General features: G+C 34.7%; 3 protein-coding genes across 3 annotated transcripts; 1 reads left to right on the top strand and 2 right to left on the bottom strand.

Annotated features, from left to right (window-relative positions):
* Positions 1-1,804: 1,804 nt before the first annotated feature.
* Positions 1,805-2,762, top strand: LOC110734919 (uncharacterized mitochondrial protein AtMg00810-like). Its single transcript, XM_021915045.1, has 3 exons — positions 1,805-2,048; positions 2,258-2,262; positions 2,370-2,762. The coding sequence occupies exons 1-3, from the start codon at positions 1,805-1,807 to the stop codon at positions 2,760-2,762; spliced, it is 642 nt and encodes a 213-aa protein (XP_021770737.1).
* A 934-nt stretch (positions 2,763-3,696) lies between these two features.
* LOC110735144 (15.7 kDa heat shock protein, peroxisomal-like) lies at positions 3,697-5,284 on the bottom strand. The gene is made up of 2 exons (XM_021915302.1): positions 5,080-5,284; positions 3,697-4,161 (listed from the first exon to the last, which is right to left on the bottom strand). The coding sequence occupies exons 1-2, from the start codon at positions 5,216-5,218 to the stop codon at positions 3,878-3,880; spliced, it is 423 nt and encodes a 140-aa protein (XP_021770994.1). The 5' UTR covers positions 5,219-5,284; the 3' UTR covers positions 3,697-3,877.
* A 1,983-nt stretch (positions 5,285-7,267) lies between these two features.
* Positions 7,268-16,604, bottom strand: LOC110735145 (nuclear speckle splicing regulatory protein 1-like). Its single transcript, XM_021915304.1, has 4 exons — positions 16,221-16,604; positions 15,998-16,120; positions 13,696-13,914; positions 7,268-8,092 (listed from the first exon to the last, which is right to left on the bottom strand). The coding sequence occupies exons 1-4, from the start codon at positions 16,386-16,388 to the stop codon at positions 7,655-7,657; spliced, it is 948 nt and encodes a 315-aa protein (XP_021770996.1). The 5' UTR covers positions 16,389-16,604; the 3' UTR covers positions 7,268-7,654.
* Positions 16,605-23,444: the final 6,840 nt, after the last annotated feature.

The raw sequence follows: 23,444 nt of genomic DNA on the forward strand, positions 1-23,444 counted from the left end.
GATAAATATGATTTGGATAAGGGTAAAGAGTTGTATGATAAGATTAGGGATGCGTTGAATTCTTTGTATGAACATTATGCCTCTCAACAAACACAAGGTGGGTCAAGTCCATCCAATATGGTTGATTTGACTACAAGAGACATGGAAAGCTTTGAGGATTGGCATGACATGGCTGAATTTGAATTTGAGAGGGATATAGGAAGTCAAAGTAATCTTGAGAAAAAGAGTGATTTGGATAAGTATCTAAATGATGAAAGAGAACCTAACAGTCTGACACTATTGGAAAGAGCTTTAATGCCTTAGATTGGTGGAAGAATCGTGGGGAAAGATACCCTATTGTAGCTCTTATGGCGAAAGATGTGTTAGCTATTCCTGTATCCACTGTAGCGTCTGAATCTGCATTTAGTATGGGTGGACGAGTACTTGATCCATTTTGCAGCTCACTTTCATCAAATATGGTTGAAGCTTTGATATGTGCTCAAGATTGGTTGCGAAACACTCGTGGCCCTTTAGAAGTTGAAGAAAATCTTGAAGATATTGAGAGAATTGAAGAAGGTATAACATTTTATTAGTTATTATGTTTTTTTTAATTAATTTGCATAATTTAGTTTTAACTTCTAACTAATTTTTTATTCTATATTCTTTTTAAAAATTGTTGTGTAGAGTTATCACCATTTATTGAGCAACCTTCAAGTGGCGTTGTTGATGATTACATGTAACAAGTTGAAGATGAGCTTGAAGATTGGAGATTGGAGCTTGGAGCTTGAATTACATAAGATGAAGTTGTAATTTTTTTTATTTTGTTTTTTGTGGTGTAATTTACTAATTTGGAGTTTGTGGACTTAGTGGCTTGGAGCTTTGTAGAGATTATTTTATGTGTGTTTAATATGTTTTTGTGTGTATAATATTTGGTTAATTGGTTTAGTGGTTTTGGCCCTGCTGCTTTGCTTTTTGCTTGTTACCTATCTTACAGTATTGCTGCTGCTTTGATGTTGTTTGCTGTTATTTGCCTGGGATTATAAGGCTGACCTACTGCTGCTTGGTTGCTCCCTGTTTGCTGCCTGCCCTTCATTGCTGCTTCTTGCTGCTATACTGCTAGGCTGACAGGTTGCCGCCTTTGGTGCTGCTAGTGCCTGCTTTAAAGAGAGATCCTGCTGCTACCTCCTCTGCATGTTGCTGCCTAGTAGCTTGTTACTGTTCCCTGTTGGTGATGTTGCTTCCTTGTTGGGCTTATGTTTTGTTGTTGCTGCTTGCTTGCTACGATTTGCTGCTGCCCATGTGCTGCTACTAAAAGTTGCTGCTTTGCAAGCTGCTGGTTAGTAGGTTCGCTGCTGCATTTATGGTCTTCCATCTAGTGGTGTCTAACAGCTGAAGCTGCACCTTCTATTGCCTGTATTTGGAGCTCTCCTGAATTGTTGCTGCTGCCTTTAATTTATTAATTTGATGTTAATATTAATAAATTTTTTTTAAGGAATGTCAATATTAATAAGATTTTTTTTTTGAAGGAATGTGGATATTAATAATTTAATATATGAATGAAACAGTTTATTATAATAAATGGAAAATATAATATTTAAAAAAATAGGTTTTTAAAATTTCGGATAACGGATAATTGAAGCATCCGATCCGAAAAATTTCAGATATCGAATATCGGATATCCGGAACATTTCGGATCGGATAAGGATATCAAATTTGCAAATTTTCGATTCGGATATCCAATCCGTGATCAGGCCTAGACCCAATCCCTGCTCCCTAAAAATATAATCACAAACAAGCCCTTTCCGACCCAAATTGAACTGCTGCAATGCTTGATAAATATAGTGCTTTAACTGAAACGGGGACATGGGATTTGGTTCCTAAACCTACGGGGGTGAACATTGTCAATTGTATGTGGTTGTTTCGTCATAAATTCAATGCTAAGGATGATCTTGAAAGACACAAAGCTCGTTTAGTTTGTGATGACAGGTCTGAGGTCAAAGGTGTTGACTGTGATGAAACTTTTAGTCCGGTTGTTAAACCGGCTACTATACGCACAATTTTGAGTGTGGGTATGGCTCTTTAGTGGTCTATTCACCAACTTGATGTAAAAAATGTCTTTTTACATGATAATTTGAATGAGTGTGTGTATGTGCATAAACCACCCAGGTTCGTTGACAAGAGGTATCCAGGATATGTTCGCAGACTTCGCAAGGCTCTTTATGGTCTCAAACAAGCCCCAAGAGCTTGGTATCAGCGGTTTGCTAATTATCTTTTGCAGATGGGGTTTGTCATTGCTAAGAGTGACACTTCCTTATTCATTTTCCGACATGGGAACGATACAACATACTTGCTGTTATATGTTGATGATATTGTGTTTGTTACATCTTCAGATTGGTTATGTGAGAATATTATCTCACTTACGTACAGGTTTTCCGATGACTGATTTAGGTCCTCTGAATTATTTTTTGGGCATTATTGTTACTCATACTCCTTCGTATCTGTTTTTATCTCAGCAAAAATATGCGCAGGAAATTTTAGAGCGCGTAGGCATGAGTAGTTGCAAACCTGCGGCGACTCCAGTGGATACTCAATCCAAGCCCAGTGTAGAGTCTGGACCACAGGTTCATGATCCAACACTTTATCGCTGTCTTGCAGGTGCATCACAGTATCTGACTTTTACTCGCCCTAATATAGCTTATGCAATTCAGCAGGTCTGTTTATTCATGCATGATCCTACAGAGGCTCATTATGATGCATTGAAACGCATCCTACAATATATTTAGGGCACCATTGATCACGAGTTACATTTATATCCTTCATCTCCTACAAACTTGATTACTTATATGATGCAGATTGGGGCAAGTGCCCAGACACTCGTTAGTCAACCTCGGGTTATTGTTGCTTTCTAGGGGACAATCTCATTTCCTGGTCTTCTAAGCGTCATCCCACACTTTCTAAATCAAGTGAAGAGACAGAATATAGGGGCGTTGCAAATGTTGTTGCCGAGGCATGTTGGCTTTGTAATCTTCTTTTGGAGTTACATTGTCCTCTTCGACATGCCACTATTGTTTATTTGTGATAATGTCAGTGCAAATTATTTATCTCATAATCCCGTACAACACCAACACACCAAGCACGTCGAAATGGACATTCATTTCGTCTGAGAAAAGGTGGCGTTGGGGCATGTACGGGTCTTATATATTCCATCTCGTTACCAGTTTGCAGAATCTTCACAAGAGGCCTACCTCGACAACTATTTTGGAATCCAGATTCAGTCTTAGCGTACGTCCTCCTCCCGCTATGACTGCGAGATTGTAATAAAATATATGATAAATATTCTTAATATTATTCTGTATAGAAGGATATAGTTTTGTGAATATTTTGTAAATGTCTTTTAAGATTTCCTAATGTGATTAAAACTCATCTTTGTAACCCTATATATATGAATCAATAGAATACACTCGAATCTGAGGATTTCATATTATGTAACACAAAAGTTATATAATCCCTTCGTTTTTTAAAGTACATAGATTCTCTAAATGTGTCTTTTTTTTAAAGCGCATCCATCAGTCATGTATGGGTGTCAACTACTCATAGTTTAGTATGGAGTAAGTAAGTTCAAACATGAACCAACCAATTTTGTCACTAGATCCACTTAAGTTTTCCAAAGCCAACATACCTTAGCTTACCACCATGCCCTGCCCACCACCACATATATAAAACAGTCTATGAAAACATTGTAAAATTTCATCTAATGGGCCAACTTCACCTAAGTTTATTGAAACTATTACATGAAGACTTGAAGTAGTAGTTCAAAACACAATACATCATATATGATATATAGATTTATACTTAATTTTATAGCTAAAGCTAAAGATATACAACATCAAATTAATCTTTAAAGCTTGCTAGAGATGTTGATGGTTCGAACTTTAGAAGGCTTAGGATTATTATCCTTAGGAACAACGATAGTTAACACACCATTTTCCACCTGAGCTTTAATCTGATCCACTTTAGCATTTTCCGGTAGCTCAATTTGCCGGTAGAAGTTCCCCTTACCACCTCTTTCGGCTACATGCCATACGATATCTTTGCCCTGTGACTCCTCTTTTCCTCCTTCCCCTTTTATGTGGAGAACATTCTCTTCATCTACCTCCAATTTTACGTTATCCTTATTGTATCCTGCTCATTATGGACTTACTCATATCAATATGCATTTTGATAGCTTTTGAATGGAATATGGACAAGAAATTCTAAAAACATAATAATGCATATAATATGACATTTTCGTAATTTTGTGAAAACAAATCCCAAAATGCCCAAAATTGCAATAAAAATGTTATAATTCGTCCAATATAACCACTGATCCCCTTGTGTTTTCTAAAATTACAAGGGAAATAAAGTATATATATATATATATATATATATAAGAGCCCCTTATTTGGGGGGCCTGAGCGGCTGAGCCATCACCCATCTTGCACCGGCCCAAACCCATCACCAAGATCGAGGTAGGAATGATGTCACTACTCTAAATCTCTAATACCTCATTCTATCTTTTATAATTCCTTAATAGACTCGATTGTTTTATAGTAAATAATTTCAACACATATACTCTATATGTTATATTTTTCCACCAACATATGCAATCAACTAACTAGTTGCATAAGCTAACATTAATAGTTTATCAATAAACAACCATTAAACTGTCTAGTAGGTGTAGAAAAATTTGTAGCAAATCATCTCAAATTAGCACGAAAAACGCTTAACGTGTCTAAAACAATTGTAATGAATTGCAAAATTAGAGTACTAGTAGCAATTTAGCAAAGTTATATAACTCCTAAGAATTATACCCAATTGATAAAAAGTAATCAATTAGAAAAATTTCTTCTTGGTCAAAATTAAATGTAAAATTTAACCAAGCAGGGAATAAAGCTAAGCTAGTACTTCGTATAATTTAAATTAGAACGAAAGATTAAATTTTTAATAAGATTATAAGACAAAAACAAATTAAGGGCAATGTTAATTATTTATACATGAAATTAAAATAACAATTAAATAAGGAGGCTTCAAAAATGAAATAATAAGAAAGAGAAATGAAACCTGGAACATTAATTTTGAAGAAATGAGCATTAGGAGATTCAAACCAGTCCAAAAGAGCAGTGGAAGCAGACCATTCACGATACATTGGAGGACTCCATATTATGCTCCTAAATGGCTCGCCAAATAATCCCTTTCCCATTTAATTTTTTTTATTTTAAATTTTGTATAAACTTCTCTATCCTACTCCGCCTTTAATATGGTATAATTATGTAGGTGATGTAACATAAACCATGGCCTAGAAGGTTCTGCATGGCCATATGCTGCTTCCAAATCTTTCTAGAGAATGACGTATTTTACCACACTCTTCCGTAGGATCAGCCAGCTAACCTTTTGTATTAGCACACACGTTTAATTTATTTGTCGGTTCTAAATCACTCACAACTTCTAACGCATTACGCGTACCATAATTATTCATGTACGGGTGCTATTTTGATTTCACCTTCTGTCACAACTTTATTTGTTGGCAGTAAGAGAAAAAATTTGTAAATTAATTAAAGGGTGTAAATGTCATCACACTATTTTTAAGAATTAAGAAAAATAAAAAAATTTAACATTAATAAAAGCAAATATGTAAATAAACATTTTAAAGAGTATATTTGTCTAAACATTATTCATAAGAGATATCTTAAACTTTAGCTTATTTAAAAGTTTAGAAGTGAGAATTGTTATTAATGTAGAAAAAGCCTAAGCTTGATGTCTTAAAACTAGTTGAAATTAACTTACAAATTATAAAATTATACTTTTTCTGTCCCTAAATAATCTAGCCTTATTACATTTTATGTGATCTTAAACGATGTACCCTTTTTTTTTAACCATTTATGGGTACCATGAAATTACCCTTTTATCCTCATTTTTCCTATCTTTGTTAGGCGATCTTCTTAAATTACCCACCATTATTAAGCTTTCTCATGTGAATATAACTTTCCTATGTACTTCTACCAGTTCTACTGCTTTTTCTCTCTCTACTCTTAGTATCATGTTTGTGAATTTAGCTTTTCGATGTAGGTTTACTACTTCCTTCTTCCCTTTCTTAATAGCGTGATATTTTAGAAAAGGGTAGATCATTTAGAGACGGGGGTGATAAATTGGAAACAAATTTATTTGTATGGTTTTTGATATTGCAAAAATTTCAAACTGGATGTAATCCCCAAAATGTGTAATCAAAGCTTGATCTTGCAATTCTCGGACAATTCTTTGATATAGTTACAAAATTTCCTATATTTTATTTGATTTCTTTTTTCCCTTTTCTTTTTAAAAAAATAAAATCTTTTTGGCTTTTATTTGATTTTAGTAGAGTTTTAAAAATATTTAAAATATAAAAAACGATAGATAAATGTTACGGAGTACAAAAACAAAAATAATCTTAAATACGATATACTTACTCCGGAAAGAAAAAATGGTTAAAGGTTGCCGCTTACTAACTTTTATACCAATCTGTCACTATTTACTAACTTTTATACCAATATGTCACAAGAGTGCTAATTTTTATACCAATTTCGTTAACCGGCCTTTACAAAAATTGTTTTCAATACTTTACCAACCAAATAATGGAATATAGGATAATTAATTTTATAAGATTAATTTTATCCCTAAAGATGGATCCTAAACTATAATTTTTAGCATCTAGTTTCACTTCACTTTATAGGTCCTAGAGTTACTATGACTCCAGGCTATGAACAAGTAAAAATCTATCATATTTTCATTAGAAGAAAAGCTTATACAGAAAAGAACTAGTCTCCTTTTCTGACCATTGTCAAAAAATAAAAAAATAAAAAATAAAAAATAAAAAATAAAAAATAAAACTGAAACAGTAAAATATATAGAAGACACGCCATTTTTTAAGCAACAGAATGATTCTACTTCACCTATGGCAAGTGTTGGAAATTTAAAGCCACAGGACAACCAGAAGTCAGTGGTAAAAAACCTTCACTAAAAGATACTTCATTTGTTCTTTTTTACTTGACCTGTTTCTTTTATCATGTTTGTCAATGCAAAATTTAATTATCAATAACTTTAATACTCCATAAGTAAAAATTATAAAAGTTATATATTATGATAGTACTTATTAAGACGAATTCAAAAAGATCCAACATGAATATGTTTTTCCTTACATATTATTTACAAAAGACGGTCAAAGAAGAGGTGATAAATAGTGTAAAAGTCAAAGCGGGTCAAGTGAAAAAGAACGGAGAAAGTATAACAGAAAATACATTTGTTCCAAACAAGGCTCTAGAAGGTGTTGATCATTCGGGTATACATGATATGCTGGTTGGTTGGGGAAGGGATTCTCACATGTGAAAGATACTTGAAATTATATACGGAATAAATTTATAAAAATCAAAATAATCCTAATAATAACTCTAGTTTGATTACTTGCTTTCTTCTGAAACATTAGACATACCTCTTGGGATGAGGGCTTCCTAATGGTGAAAAAGCGAGCGAGAGAGAGAGAGCGAGAGAGAGTAATCAAATTGATCAACAATACTTAAGACCTTCATATGACTAAATTTTCTGAATGTTAACCCAGAAACATTACATAAGACCCTGGCTTACTGATCACAGGGGAGGGGGTAATTCATAATTCCATCTTTGCCTTTTTCCTTGCCAGGAAACGTTCTTTGGCAGCTGCGAGAGCTTCCTGACTTTTCTTATGATGGTCCTGCTTAGGCTTATCAGTGGGAGGTGGTGGGATGTCTTCTGCAGATGTATTAGGAGAAGGTGCCAGGTTTGCAGCTGGCTCTGGCCTAACCTCAGGAGCAACAGCTGCTTCTCCTTGATGTCTATCATCCAATCTTGATGGGGAGACCACCGCAGAGCTGGTGGATGGATTTCCCACAGCTCTAACATTTAAGTCTGCTTCTTTCTCTGACTTCTCCGGTTTTTTTAGCTCTTCTATGGCAGCTGCTGGTTCCTTGTCCCCTCTCCCTGGCTTTTTGGACTTTTCTTCCGCTCCAAATGCAACATTTTTTGCTAAATTGAAGTAAAAATCTGTGAGGTCGCTCTTCTTGGTCACCTGCAAAATTCAGAAGGCAGCCAATATTAATACTACTACAAGCCTAGCACATTTAATACTAGCGTAATAATGTAAACACGTAGAACAACATGTCAACATGATAACAATCACATCTTTCTTGCTCCAAATAAATCCCATTATAGAACACTACATCCTCCTCATCTCCCCTACCCCTCGTCTGTTATGTCACAATCGCTCAACACATAAGATCGTTTATTTTTGTCATTACATATTTTCTTTGTATGTTCACCTTCCGACATCGAGGGAATAGAGAAGGATCAAAAAGAGGAGGAAAGGCTTTAAAAACATTCAAACCGAAGAAGAGAGAAGAATCTCATGGCCTCGTGGTGGAATTCATATTACCACATGTATAGTAGTTAATTTATATATAAAGGGGGTAATCATGCTATTTCAAATTTGTTTGTTCTAATAAAATAGGATTTTCTGGTTAATGTTGACTTATATTCACCTTAAGGGCATGCTTTGATAAGGTTAATACATTAAAAGGTTAAAAAAAAATAAAAAAAAAAAAAAAAAAAAGGTCTAACCAAAGAAAATGAAGGTGATTCTAGGTAGTTGTGAGGAAATTTGAGGTAGTGATGGTGTGATTGCTAGGAAAAATATATAATGATGAGGGAGGGAGAGGAAACTAACCCTCATTTTGAAGGTAATATTATGCTAGTGTGGTGGTCAATAACTATTACCTCTAGTATGAGGGTAATAATCTCCCCATCTCTCTTTTCCCCATACCACCACTAACATCTTTCTTTTATCAATACCTCATCTTCTTTAGCTTCATCTCCATATCCATTCATTTTTCTTGGTTCGACTATTTTTACCCCCATAATATATTACCTTCAATCCACGTATGCCCTTAATACTAAAACAACCCCGTCATAATTATAAAGATTTGATAATACGGCTATTTCATCAAATGCCACTAATCACTTTAATAATTCACCAAATGTCATCAAGGTTTTCAAAATTCACCAAATACCACCGAATTTTAAAAAAATTCACCGAGTGCCATTAATGACTGACGGTCGTTAGTTGGCCGTCGGGGTGTCCGATAGTTGACCGTTAGTTGACCCCACCACTTGCCACGTGTCACCTTGTGATTCGTCCGTTTTTTTAAAAAAAATAAACAAAAATTAAAAAAAAAACCAAAAATATTATAAAAAATAATAAAAAAAAAAAACCACCAAATCCCCACCCACCACCCCTTCTACCACCCTCGCCCGCGGGCCCCCCACCCCACCCTAAACCCCTCCCTGCCGCCGAAGACCGAAGTTCCTGCCGCCGGCGACCCTCACCAACAGGCGTGCCCGGCGGCCCCGCGCCTTCCTCATTCCCTCTCCGTCATCTTTCCACCACCATTAAAACACACGTTCAAGCTCAAAGGCAAGAACACAACATGCTCATTTCTTCACCATTTTCTACAAAATTACTATCAAAATGCTCGCAATCAAGAATGCAACAACATGGGACAAACAATTTCATCAAACAAGCATCACACGAGAAAGCCCCAAATTGATTTTGCAAAGGGGGTTTTCGAATTTTTCACAAATTTGCATGAAATTCGACAATAAAGCAAGGATTATACATAGAAATACTTGCATTGCAATGAGAAGAAGAAATTACACACAAAAAAACCAGCAGAATTCAAGCCAAAAAACGAGCACCCAAGAATCGAAAAGGGGTTTCGGGTTGTGTGGGTGGGTGGCCCGAAACGAAAAGGGAAGGGGAAGGGTGTTTTGGGTGGGGTGGCCGGAAATCGAAAAGGGGAGGGGAATGGGGTATTGGGTGGGGTTGCCGACTTTTTTTTTTTGTTTTTTTTTTTTTTTGGTTATTTTTAGGATTTTTAAAAACTGAACCAATCATATCATGACATGTGTCATGATTAAACCCTAATGACTAACGGAGTTAACGGCCATCAGTTATTAATGGCACTCGGTGAATTTTTTTAAAACTCGGTGGCATTTGGTGAATTTTGAAAACCTTGATGGCATTTGGTGAATTATTAAAGTGCTCGGTGTCATTTGGTGAAATAGCCGTTGATAATATTATGTTTATGTGATGAAAGAATAGTTTGTCAACTAAAAAAAAAGGCAACTAATGTGAAAATATATAAAATATATATATATAAGAAAAGAGTAGGATTCCAAACCAACTACTACAAAAAATTTACAGCTTCAACTAGCGGTGGCCACAATATTTCCATTATACCCATTACAAGTGGCCGACGCAACCACCAGTCCTTTTTTGAATTCTTTCCTTTCTAAATTACACCAAAAAATATAAAGTATGAGCTTAGCAATATTTGAAATCTTATTCTTATGCTGAAGTTCAAATTTGGCTAGTTACATCTAGAGATGTCAACCGATTGTTCAACAGAGATTGGGTCATGTTCAAGCAAAAAGACTTTTGGTTTGAGTTTGGTTATATGTACCGTATATTTCCAATTTTCCATTCAAGCCATCCAATCTCGAGTTCAATTCCGGTATCGGTGAGGTCAATTTAAATTGAGTCCCGGGTATGAGATGGATTATTCAGGTCAAATCATAGCTTTTATGGAAAGACAAACCATGATAGCAAGTTTTGACGTCCATGTCTCATTAGTACTGAATTGTTATTTAGTACTTCTCATCCTACACAACCAATGTCACTAATCACACAAGCGAGCTAGACTCCAGAGAGTTGGGATCTTGGGTTAGCTTACGTGAACTGACCTACAATAGGATGCCTACATAAAACTAAACATTCTTCATCTATCATCATGTATGGTGTCAATCCCTCATTCAAATTTAAAATGAAAAGGTCTGCTTTGATGACAAGGCAGGTGATTTATTGAAGAAGCTACATGAGCTAGTTAAAGCCTAAATCAAGAAGTGAATGAAGCATGCACACAAGAATTGCAAAGAATCATAAATAACCAGAATCCAGGGCAACTAGTCAGATACACCATTAAAAGGACAAGAAGGAACAAGCTTACACCTCACATCAACAATGGGCTTCTGAGACCATCAAGAAGGCGAGTTGTATATAACACTTAGAATATTCCTAATATTCAAAATTGCTAACTGATAATCATTCTTCGTACATTGATGATGAGATAATTAAAGAATTAAGGTCAATTTTCATCCAATGAAAGGGAAGATGCAGGCGCAAGTTGAGATTACTCATGTCAATTGCATACTGTATAGCTGTACAAGCAAAGACCCTTGACCACTATTTTATCCTAATATTATATCCTAACGATTAGCACAGGCATGTTAACAATTTGCTCCCACTACCGAGTTTACACTTATTAGGTGTCCCCCCCGTCCCCCCCCCCCCCCCCTCTCCCTCCAACTACATACCTCCGTATTTTATTCCAATTTTTTTTTTGGTAGGTAAGAAGAAGGTGCCATACCCAGAGCCTTTCACAAGTCAACAAGCAAGGCATCTTGGGAGTGGGGCGGAAGGGTAAGGAAATTCCCACCCCTAAGTTGCGTTTAGTGGGAATTAATCCCACAACCTTATAGTTGCGGTAACAATCTCCACCAGACTACCTCCATATGTTAGTTGAAACATTGACTTTTTGCACTATTTTACACTCTCATCTGATCGCCATTCATGAGTTATGTACAATTGTATGCAAGGAAAAAACTAGTTAAGTAAAAGTTCGCCCCAATATATAATTTCAAAACAATCATTTTGTTTTCATATGATTTTTGTTAATTGATAATTAGTGATATTAAAGATTAAACTTATACATTAGCAAGCGTAAATAAAAAAAAACGTGGAATTAGAAAGAAACAAATGAACTATATAATTACTTGTAACAATTTACCACCTATTACGTGGATAACTACCAATCACATCCCATAAAAGAAGAAAGACCCACGATTGCTTGTAGTCTATGTTTAATTCACCTTATGTAAATACCTTATTACTTATTTCACATCAGATCATATTAGATAAATAAAAAATAAGCTAGATCATACTTTATCGTTTAATGTGCAATTTTTTATCACTAAATATCTTTAATACCATAATGAAAATATTTATGAAAATTATATAATTAGAATATACACATTAATACAATCTAATAAGACCCAATTTGATTTTTTATTTTTTATTATGGATTAGCATACATAAAAGATCAAAGTTTTAAAAAATCAGGCAATCAGATTAGAAAAAATAAGTTAGAAATAAACATAGCCTTACTTAGTACCTACCCCACTACATTCCCATATCCATATTGTAATAATATAGCTTACAATAGCAAGTTATATTTAGTCACTTGTTTAATGTAATTCCATAAATAATGCACTTTAACCTAAGCTATTATGAGTCAGCTAATAATTGATGGTTTCTTCTACATTTAAACAAATAAATCCATATGAAGTTATGCTCCATCTCTTTTTGTTGTTCTTGTTTTCCTTTATGTGCGTACCAAAATTTTGTTTTGATTTAAATCTTCCTTCCTCGTCTTACTTTTTGTCCCTAAATTACCTTAAGAATTTTAAATACCCGCAATATTACCCTTATTTTGTACTCCCTCTGTTTTTTTAAGTGCCCCATATCCTTGGGCATATAGTTTTAAGCAAAAGAATAAAATAATATATGGGTGGGTATGGTTAGGAATAAAAAATTTGGAAAAGTAAGAGAGAGAAATGTGAATGGGGACCACTAGAAATAATGTGAGAAGGAGAAAATATTTTAAAATGGTAGTGGGGTTAAAAGGAAGAGAGAGAAATAGTATATAATGTGAGTGGGGTTTCCACTTTTAGTAATGGGGCACTTAAAAAACAACAGTCGTTTTAGGAAAGTGGGGCACTTAAAAAAAAACAGAGAGGGAATACAAAAGTTGGCCACCATTAATCTATATTCAATTACCTTGTCCATTCAGCAATTACCATCCATACTCAATTACCATTTTCTTTTTCTATTCCATTCATCAATTTTCACAAGTACTCAATTAATACTTTTTCTTTTTTCAACTTCCAAAACAAAATATTGCAATTTTCTTAATCTACGTATTAAAAAAAAAAAAAAAAACAAACAAACAAACAAACAAGAACAACAAAAAAAGACAGAGGGAGTATTATAACTAATGAATGACTTATGTTACTATGTACATTAAAGCTTACTCCCTATGTATAAGAATTATCGCAACACCAGCCTTTGCAAAGAGATTTAAGAGATATAGCTTGTGGGTCACTTGTGCTATTTTATTATAAAGTTTGGTGTGATAAGAGGTAGCAGGGCATTGGTAATGTTATTTCAACGAGGAAGTAGATGTAAAATGAGATAGTGGAGCTAAAGAGTGATTAGGTATTAAAATAAAATGTGGTCCTTTTCTTTGAAGGAAGTGTTGAAATTACTTTGGGACAAAAGAAGTTTTGGTCACATGGGTAGGTCAAAAGGAGTGTGGGTATGCTTCAATTCAATAGTAAATATTAACTAAAATAAACTATTAAGCTTCTTCTTCTGCATTCTATGAGATAAGTCATCTTGCTCCCATATTCATTTTGAGAGTGATAAATTAAGCTAAGTCAAAATTTATACAGGCCATATAAAAACACTACAAAGATCTAAAAGCAGAGACAAAAACTTACATTATCTTTCTCTTCACGCAGCTCACGCAAGCGTTCTTCCTCCATCCATCTTGCCTGCTCAGCAAGCTTCCTTTTGTAAGCTCCAGTAACAAACTTGTCTTTATCGGCATAAAGGTGGTCATCTTTGCTTCTTTCTTTTGCAAGTTTCCTCTCATAAACAACCTCATGTTCTTTTTCTCTTTTTTTGGCTTTTTCCATCAGCGCTTGAATGTATTTTGGCTGAAACATTCATATTTATTGCATAAGAAGAATAATCAAAGATGGAAATTCTATTGCCCAAGAACATAGAAGTAACATGTCCATACAAGAAGTTACTTAATAAAGAGAAGACGAGCATTAGTTGGGAAAGAGAGACAATTAAATGGTGAGATAACAATAGATTAATAGAGGGAAGAGAATTTTCTTACAAATTGTAAATCTTGAAAGATAAAAGCAATCAACATTAAATTACATGAATGAAAGTGTGAGTATAGGCTGTGGGAACAACATTGAGAACTAAATTCTCAAAGGCCACGTTTTCAAGTCAAACAATGCTATTGCTAATTTGCTAAAAGAACACATGTTCGACCAAAAGCCTAGAAACAACACAAATAAATCAAAAGGACTGGCAGCAATGTTGTGATGAAAAGTTAAACAGATAACTTCACTGCCAACAGTTAAGAGGTCATTCGGGAATGATTATCTTACAATTTTTGAAAAATCTACAATGGGTTACTCAAACCCTCCTCACAAAACTCTCTCCTATATTGAGCTAGCTCACCATTGTGATAGGTGACTCGTGAGTAGCTTTTGTGGTGAGGCCCCTCCGTCTTCCAAGTCATTGACCGCCTCGGCACACGAGCCCAGTGACAAACAAGAAGATGACAAGTGGCAAAAAATTTGCATTTTCATTTATTTTTTTGCCCAAATTTAGCATAAAACACTTGTTTTAATTGTAGTGAGCTAGTTCACCATTATGGAAAAAATAAGAGGGAGACTCATAATAGTGACTCAAGTTAGTGGAATATGATGTGGAAGAGTTGAAAGAGAAGGGAGAGTTATATGTAACTGTGAGCTACTCCACCAATTTGGACGTTCTAAAGCAGCTCACATGCTGATTTCAAAGTGAAACCATCTTAAACTATTTTTTCATTCTAGAATAACACCCTCATAAGTCCCAGCAACAGAGCATGAAACACAATTATTCTGCAGTCAGCAACTTAGTTTTACCTTCCTCTCCATCTTTCTTCATTTTTGAGAATTCAAGATTATTTCCATGCATTTTTCATTTTCAAGATCAAACACCCATCTCCATCTCAAATTATATTTTGAAATATTTGCGACCTACCGTTTTTGCTGATTATTTTCAGTCTACCAGGAGTACACGACTAATTGACTACCACCAATGGCTGGCCATGCAACCACCTTTGTCACTGAGAAATGCAATACTCCAGGGAATTATCTCATTCCTGAAACAGATCCCAAAACCCCTACAATTTGTCACCTACTTTGGGTTCTCACACAATGGGAGCGTTGTTTAACAGATCGAAATAAGTTCAAATCAGAAATGCTAATAAAAGCATGGGGAGATGTCTAAATCAATGTTTGTACGTTTGCGATTTAGGTTCATGCTTCTTCGCCACTATCTTTCTTGGTTATGTACTCGAATGCATACAAGAATGTTTTCCTTGAATTTTTTTATTATTATTTAAATACAACTAGAAGTGCCAAAGAGGAACAGTAGCTCAATTCCGCACTGCTGCTGAGTCGTCGCCTAAACTGTGAGCTTGTAGTAGTTTTGAGAAAAAAATGACAGCTTAAAATTTCAATTAGTTGTTGGTCTCTAAAAAACTAAAAACTGAAAATTACGAAAGACACCAAACAGACCCTAAGTAATCAACACAATGATAGCACTAATCAACAAACTCCCTACTTAATGTCAAACAACCTCGACGAGATGCATCCAACAAAGATGTGTGTCCTAGTGTTGAGCTAGACCATTATCTGAGGAAAAAAATAAGACTATTTACAGTATAATAGTGCACATGGAAATGTGCCCACACCTTTTGCTGAATTGCAAAGCATCAAACCAAGAATTCAAGGGAAAACCAAAGTTCATTTATAATAGCTACAAATACCTATAAATAGTTACTTATTAAAACAAATAAAAATATAGTATGCATAACCAAATACTTAACCACCCACAAAATATTTTATCATCTTGTTATACTATCAATTAAGGTTTAAAACTATCAATTAAGGTTCAAAATCAAGCAAATGAAATCAAAATCAACAAATAAACTGACCGAGTTAAACTAAATACCTGACGCTGTTGTCTATCCTCGGCTTTTGGCTTAACAATTTTCGCTTTCATATCATCATAAACACCATCATAATCAAACACTGAAGGATCTTCTTCTAATGCTTTCTTGTACTGGTCCTCAACCTACAAACAAATTTAACAAATTACATCATTAATATCACTTCCAAGTTCAAAAAATCGCTAAACCCAGAAATAAATTGAGGGAAAAAGAGAGAAATCTGACATCTTTTAGGGACTTGTTCTTAAAAGCTTGACGGGAAATTTCTTTCTCGACATCATCGTCATCGTCATCGTTGAAAGCAAGGGGTTTGGGGGGTAATGATCTAGCTTGCTGCTGTTTTTGCTGGGATTTTGGAACCCTAATTTGCAAACCGTACTTGTTTGATTGCATTGTTCACTAATCCACCTTAGAAGGACCCTAAATTGAATACACTGACAATTAAATTCACAATGAACCCTAGATTGAGAAGTTGATGTTGGACGATTTTTGTATAGGGGAGCTTCAATGGAGGAGAGGAAGCTCGGAAGCTGCTTCAATGGAGGAGAGCGAGGGGTGTAGCCGTGTAGGCTGTGCAGCGAAATAAAGAAAAAAAAAATGTGAAACGATTAAAAAAAAAAAAAAAAAAAAAAAAAGGAAAAATACTATACAGTTACATATAAGCATTAAATACAAACTAGAAAATGGTATAAGTTAAAATCATAAAAATAAAAACACTTATTACACTGATTTACAAGAGTGTATTTAATGCTTATATATAGCCCCTAGCATTATCCAAAAACAAAAACGAAATTTTGTCAAAATCTAAATTTAAACGCGTGTTTTGGAAACAACTACCTTTTAATTTTTTTTTCAAACAACTATCACAAACTTGCAAAAAGTTAGAGTAGCTCTACCACTCTTACATTTTCGGTTAGAATCTCCGATAAGTGGGTCCCATTTATACCTTTCCCTCCAATATTTGTTTCTCTCTCCTCTATATAACTGTTTTTTTTTTTTTTAACAACAGAGCTCCTAAAAAAAATTATTGAGCAAATTTCTTCCTTTTTTCAACAATTGAGTAAAAGCAAGCATTTCTAGAACATTACTTTAGGTAATTGTATATAAATTTGAGTCAATTTGAGAATATTATATGCGAATTAGGGTTCTTGGTGACTTGCAATTGGGGAAATTGGGGAAATTAGATTTTTTGCAATTTTGTGCGATTTAGGTAAATTGAATGGAATTATCCAAATTAGGGTTAATTAATTAGTTGTTTTCTATATATTTGCAGGACTTTTGCGAATTGAATCATGTCCAATTCATCCTATGATTTAGCTCGTCCTTAAATTTTCCTCCCAAATGCTATTGTGGAATCCTCCCCCAAAGTCGAGACTTCTTGGACAGCACCAATCCTAGAAGAAGGTTTGTTGCCTGTAAGTTTTATGATGCCTATACTGGTAGGCGTGGATGCAAGTTTTTTGAATGGATTGATGAAGAGATTGTGGAATGCCAAAGGATCATAACCAACCAGCTTGTGTTGGAGAAGAAGTTGATGAAGGCTAAAATTGCTAATTTGAAGCAAGAGGTTTGTTTGCTGCAAGATCAAAAAGCAAGATTGGTTGAGCAAACTGAAAAATTAAGCAAGAAATTGAAAGGTTCGCATCCTTAGAATTGAAGAAATCAAGTTCCCCTACCAAACCAGGCTGCATGACAGTGGGTTTCTATGTTGTATTTGGGATGATGATTATGTACCTAGCATTTCTTTTTATGTTTTGAGTTGCTGTACTTAGTTAATGCACAATCAGTAAATGCCACTAATTTTGTTATAAGTACTGTGGAAGTGGCATACTTCAAATGATATGTGCATGTTTGGTTGTAATTGATGATGATTATGAAATGAAAATGCAATGTTCTATTTTGTAAATAAAAGTTCAATCATATAACACAAATCTGAGAATTGTTTTAGGCCAAATGACCACAAAAGCTCATAACTGTTTTAGGCAAAATGACACCAAACTTAATTACATCATTGTTTGCAAAATAAGCAAAAACTTTCTCGGTGCTATCACTATTATATAAAACTACAGAACTTAATACTAACAGACACCAACTAACTAAACTAAGCCTAAACTATCAAGGCTTCCAAGCTGCTTGCTTTTTCTTTATGGACTTGACATGTAGCTTTGATTTGGGAGGCTGCTTTGTCTTTGGAGGCTACTTTGTTTTGGCAAGTTGTTTACCCTTTCCTTTTGCTGAAGCCTGGGAGGAAGGTTGTGCTGGATCAGCAGTGACATTAGAAGACCCTGCCTGACTGCATTGGGGATTCATGGTTTGAGTCACACTGCAGCTGGTACATCCTGCACCAACAAGGTATACATAAACACCATATTCAAAACCAAATGCATAAGTGTTAAAACCAAATACCATAGTTTGTCTTACCTGTCTCAAAACCTTTCCATTTTGTTCTTCCTTCTTGGGACAGCCCAAGCATCACTTAATGGAGGCCTTCCACCTTTGTCTAGTGATTTAGGAGCAAGAGGGTTTTTGCATTTGTTTTTGTAATGGCCAGCAACTCCACAGTTTGAGCATTTTGTTTTTTCGGCCTCTTGATGAACCTTGACTCTTATCCCTCTCCTGGATCCTTTCTTCTCTTTTTCAAGGAGGGTTTCCCTGGCATTTTCTTCATCAGATAGAGGTGGCAAAGGCTGAACCATCTTGGAGGTCTCCTATTACTTTATTCTAGGCATGGGTTTGATTGATGGGGTATAAGCTTCCAAGTATGTTTGATTTGTGTAGCATTCATGGACATAATCTTCAGGCTTAAGTCTGTTTTTGACAATACAAGCGCATGCATGAGGACATGGAATACCGGTCAACTCCCAATGAAAGCATGTGCAGGTATTGTCATTTAGGTTGACCACATACCTATCACAGTCATAATCAACCTCCCAAACATCTAATCTAGATGGCACAACAGTACACTAAGCTGCATACGATGAAATCTATTTAAAAAACTTAGTGACATAAGGCATAAACCTCACCTCTTGAGCTTGAACTGCCTCCCACTTCTCTGTGTTCCTTCTCATAACATATACCTTCTGATCCATTCAAAGCATGCTATCATAGGCTTATTTCTAGCATCTCTAATCACAACATTAAATTCTCATAGAGGTTATTGAGTAGCATGTTTGACTTAAAGAAAGGGTTGAAATCATGCCTTGCCCAATGCTGTGGTGGGATAGCATTTAAGTAGTTGAATCATCCTGATCTAAAAGCCTTATGCATTCTAGTTGAGCATAAAAATCAGCCTAATCCAAATATGTACACAAGCCACACAATATCACCATCACACACATATGACTTTATAAGCACATAAATAATTCTAGAAATGCTAGTACAAAGACACTACCTTATTTATTGACCTTGCTTCCTTCCAAAACATCTCCTTGAAAGTATCACCATGGAATTTGAGCTTGAAATTAGCCCATATGTGTTTGGCACAAAGCCTTACTTTTGCCTTTGAAGCCACCAATGCAATAGCTTCTATCAGCCCCTGTTTGTATATGCATGTACATGCCAAAGTCAGATCATTAAGTAATTAAAGAATGAAAAATCAAATAACATCAACACCATTACCTTTTGCCTGTTTGACATTAATGTCACTCCATGGCCATCTTCAAAACCTGTGTCCTTCATCAGCAACTCTAAGAACCAAGTCCAGTTGTCCTTGTTCTCAACCTCCATAATAGCCCAGACAACTGGGAATATATTATTATTCCCATTCTTACTCACTGCAATCAAAATCTGGCTAGGAAAAGCACCTTTCAGGTGACAACCATCAACACCTAGCAATGGCCTACAACCCCTTTTAAATCCCACTTTGCAAGCCTTGAAGCACACATAATTCTTTGAAAATAAGGGGGAGGTCTCTCAATTCCTTCAATCACAACTATAACACTTGAACCAGGGTTGTATTTTAGGATTGCATACCCATAGTAAAAAATCCTAGCATACTCTTCTGATGCATCTCTATACAGTATCAGTTTTTCTCTAGTCCTAGCATACCAAGCTTTGTAATAACTGATATGTATGCCTAAATCTTTGTACACCCTATCCTTAAACCTAGCCAACTTCCAAGTGGGATCTGACCTCCAATCATCGAGGTACTTCAATGCTAAATACTCTGAGTTCACTTTTGAATTTGCATGAAAAAACCCACAAGTATGTTTCAGGTTCATGGTCTTCACTTGAAGAGTGGATTCACCTTTCCACTGTCTTAAATAAATCCTAAAATTCCACTTGTTTTCAGCATTACACTTACACTCTTTCAATTTCCCACGTTTCTTATCCCATGGACATTTACACCTATTCCTACAATATGCAGTGACCCTATTGCTACTATTATGCAACAAATAGTAATCATAATTATTCTCAATGCTGTGATTCCTAATTGCCTTTCTAATTGCATAAACATTTGGAAATTTCAAACCAATTCTAATGTTAATTTTGCTCTTAAAATCTACCTAAGGATTGAAGGTTGGGTATGGATCTACCTCATCATCAGATCCATGTAGACTTATCAGCTCCTCTGAATCTGTAACACCCCAATAATTCTCTCTTAAAAACCTGTAAATACCTCTAACAATTTGCAAGAGAATTACTGATGTGCTACCGCCACGTGTTCAAACGTTAAGGCTAGTTCAGAAGTTAGCAGCGGAAAAACTAACTCAGTTATCAATAAGTTTCAAAACCAAAAACAAAACCAAATTTAGTCTTACAAGTTAGAACCATTAAGGCCCTTATTCAAAACCCAATAAAAGTAGTAAATAAATCAAACTAGAGTTTAATTAAATCCAAACTTATGAAATGAAATAAACTGTGGAAATATCCAACACTCCACTCAAAATTCCACCACCTTGATGCAAGTTTTGATTATGTAAAACAATGTGATTAATCTTCTCCCCAATATTACAAGTGTAAAAATTGGATCATTACAGGGTCATTGTAAAGGCGAAGGCCATGACCAGGAAAAATACACACAAAAGCACGCAATCAGCAACGCTGAGTACATACAAGCTACGAAATATAACAAAGAATCCTTAGCATGTTACTAAAAATCAATCAGCACAGAGAATCTAATTATTAACTCAAACACACGCCTCAACTATTAACATTACTAAGACTTCACTAATTACTAATAATAATTCATTTCATTTCATTCATTGATTGGATTAAGCAATAGACAAGGTTGTCTCCCTATGCTCCGTTTCGGAACATCAATAAAAGAAAAACCCCATGCCTCCTTTCGGAAACATCAATAAACATCCAATGGCAAACGTGGCCATAGCTAGTATGAAATCTCATCTAACTCCTTATAGTTTTTAAAAAAAAGCATTTGTAAACAAGAGACCCGTAGATTAGATGGCCTCTAGAAAGTACACGGCTAATACCCCGTGAACCCCAATCTCTGATTGTCAATACTCTAGATGTGCACAAATCCAGAGTTTTATTGCTCATCCATCTTGCACTTTACGTGATTTACAAGTTTAAACTTGGTGATGACTCAAATGCAAAACAATACAACCAAACATACATCAATCATTCAAACAATTCAAATTTCCAATTCAATTCTTGATTTATTAGTGACAAACAATATTTATTATTAATCCTTTAACTACCTCGGTGTATAAACACCTTAAGTGCATAAGGCACCTCAAATCATCAACCTCGTCTTATAAGACTTTAATTCTCCCTTTACTCATTCCATTTCAATAAACATGATCGAGTATTGAACTAATTCATTCCCCATATTCATGTACCTTTGCCTCTAAACTCTACTTGCAAGTTATTGCATAAATAACACTTACAAGAAAATCAATACGCATTTCTCATACATGAATCAAACCAATCATCACATTTTAATCATCAACCAAACTCACTACCAAACAATTTCAACCAATCTACAAGTTTCCCTAACATGATTCTAATTTTTCCAAGTCCTTAAACATGCTCCTAAGGTCAAGGTTTTCGTATCCTTGTACGTACCTTGAGTAAACGAGTTGGTTGACCACTTTAGGAACTAGAAATCACCCTCTACAAAGTCCTCTCCTAAATCAAATAATAATAATTCAATCAATACCCAAGCAATATAATTTACAACAATACTAATTTACTTTAAAACCTTCAAAACTCAATTAAACAACACTTTAAAATCTTCCTTTTTACTAGAATTAAAAGCTTATATATTGTTCTTTAAGTTTTCTACATAAAAACCTTAGAATACATACGTATTCATGAAATTACAACTAGTTTAGAGCTTTATAAAAATCTGAAAATTTATTTTACACATGAAATCTTGAAATTATAGAAATCTTTATCACTACATACATTATATAGAAAGTTAGTAGACTTTAAACCCAAAAATTCCTCAATTCAATGTAATTCAAGACTCCAAAAACAATAACCAAAAATCTGAAAATTTATTCATGCAATTAATTAAACTTTAAAGTTCCAAACTTTATAATCATAAAATAACCACAACATTTGTTTAATGAAATTAGAGACTTGAAACACATGAAATCAGTACAATTTAAACCCAAGATTAAAACTTTATAATCTGAAAATTTATTTTAAACATTAAACCTTCGTTAAAAATCAAAAACTGCCCGAAAACCATATTTAGAGGCTGAATTTGGCCACGAGAGGGTGGTGCTCACTACCAAGGGTTGTGAGTTTTGATTAAAACGTCGTTTACACACGAAAAACTGTATTTTATTGTAAAAATCGAACGAGTTAGAATCTAAACTTGATTAAAAAAAATTAAGAACGGGGATCAGAAGTTGATTACGGAAAACTGAAAATTTGTTTTTGAATTAAACATCATCTTGATCATAGTAGAATTACAATATAATCATGCTTTAATTAAATAACTTGTAGAACACAGTTTAAAACCCCAAAACATGAAAACTAACATTTTTAAGCACTAATTTTATGAACAAAATTTCTGAAATTTTAAAGTGTATAATAAGATTCATAAAACTCATAATTTAAGATAAATTATCACATAATTAAACCATTAAAATCAATTAACAATATCATAAAAATAATTATCAAAACAATGAAGGATTAGGGCAAAAATAAGAAGGAAGGAAGAAGGAAAAAGAGAAGAAGAAGAACCGCAAGGGGGTTGCTGGTGGTGTGCTGGGCGGCGCGGAAGCAGGTGGACGCCAGTGGTGGTGGTGCTCGGTGGCTGCGGTGGTTGGAGTAGCAGCAGCGTTTTTTTTTTTTTTTTTTTTGTTGATCGTGAAATAGGAGGAACAAGAAGGAAGGCAGTAGCAGCAGCACTTGAACGTGAGATTTTGGAGTGAAAAGGTGGAAAATTTTAGGTGGGTTTAAATAATAAGAAGTGGGGTTTTGGGTTTCCTAGTTCTAATAAATTAGGATTGTTGCTTGGGTTTAAAGTGAGTG

This window comes from Chenopodium quinoa, unplaced genomic scaffold (genome assembly GCF_001683475.1).
Source record: "Chenopodium quinoa cultivar QQ74 unplaced genomic scaffold, ASM168347v1, whole genome shotgun sequence".
Taxonomy (NCBI): domain Eukaryota; kingdom Viridiplantae; phylum Streptophyta; class Magnoliopsida; order Caryophyllales; family Amaranthaceae; genus Chenopodium; species Chenopodium quinoa.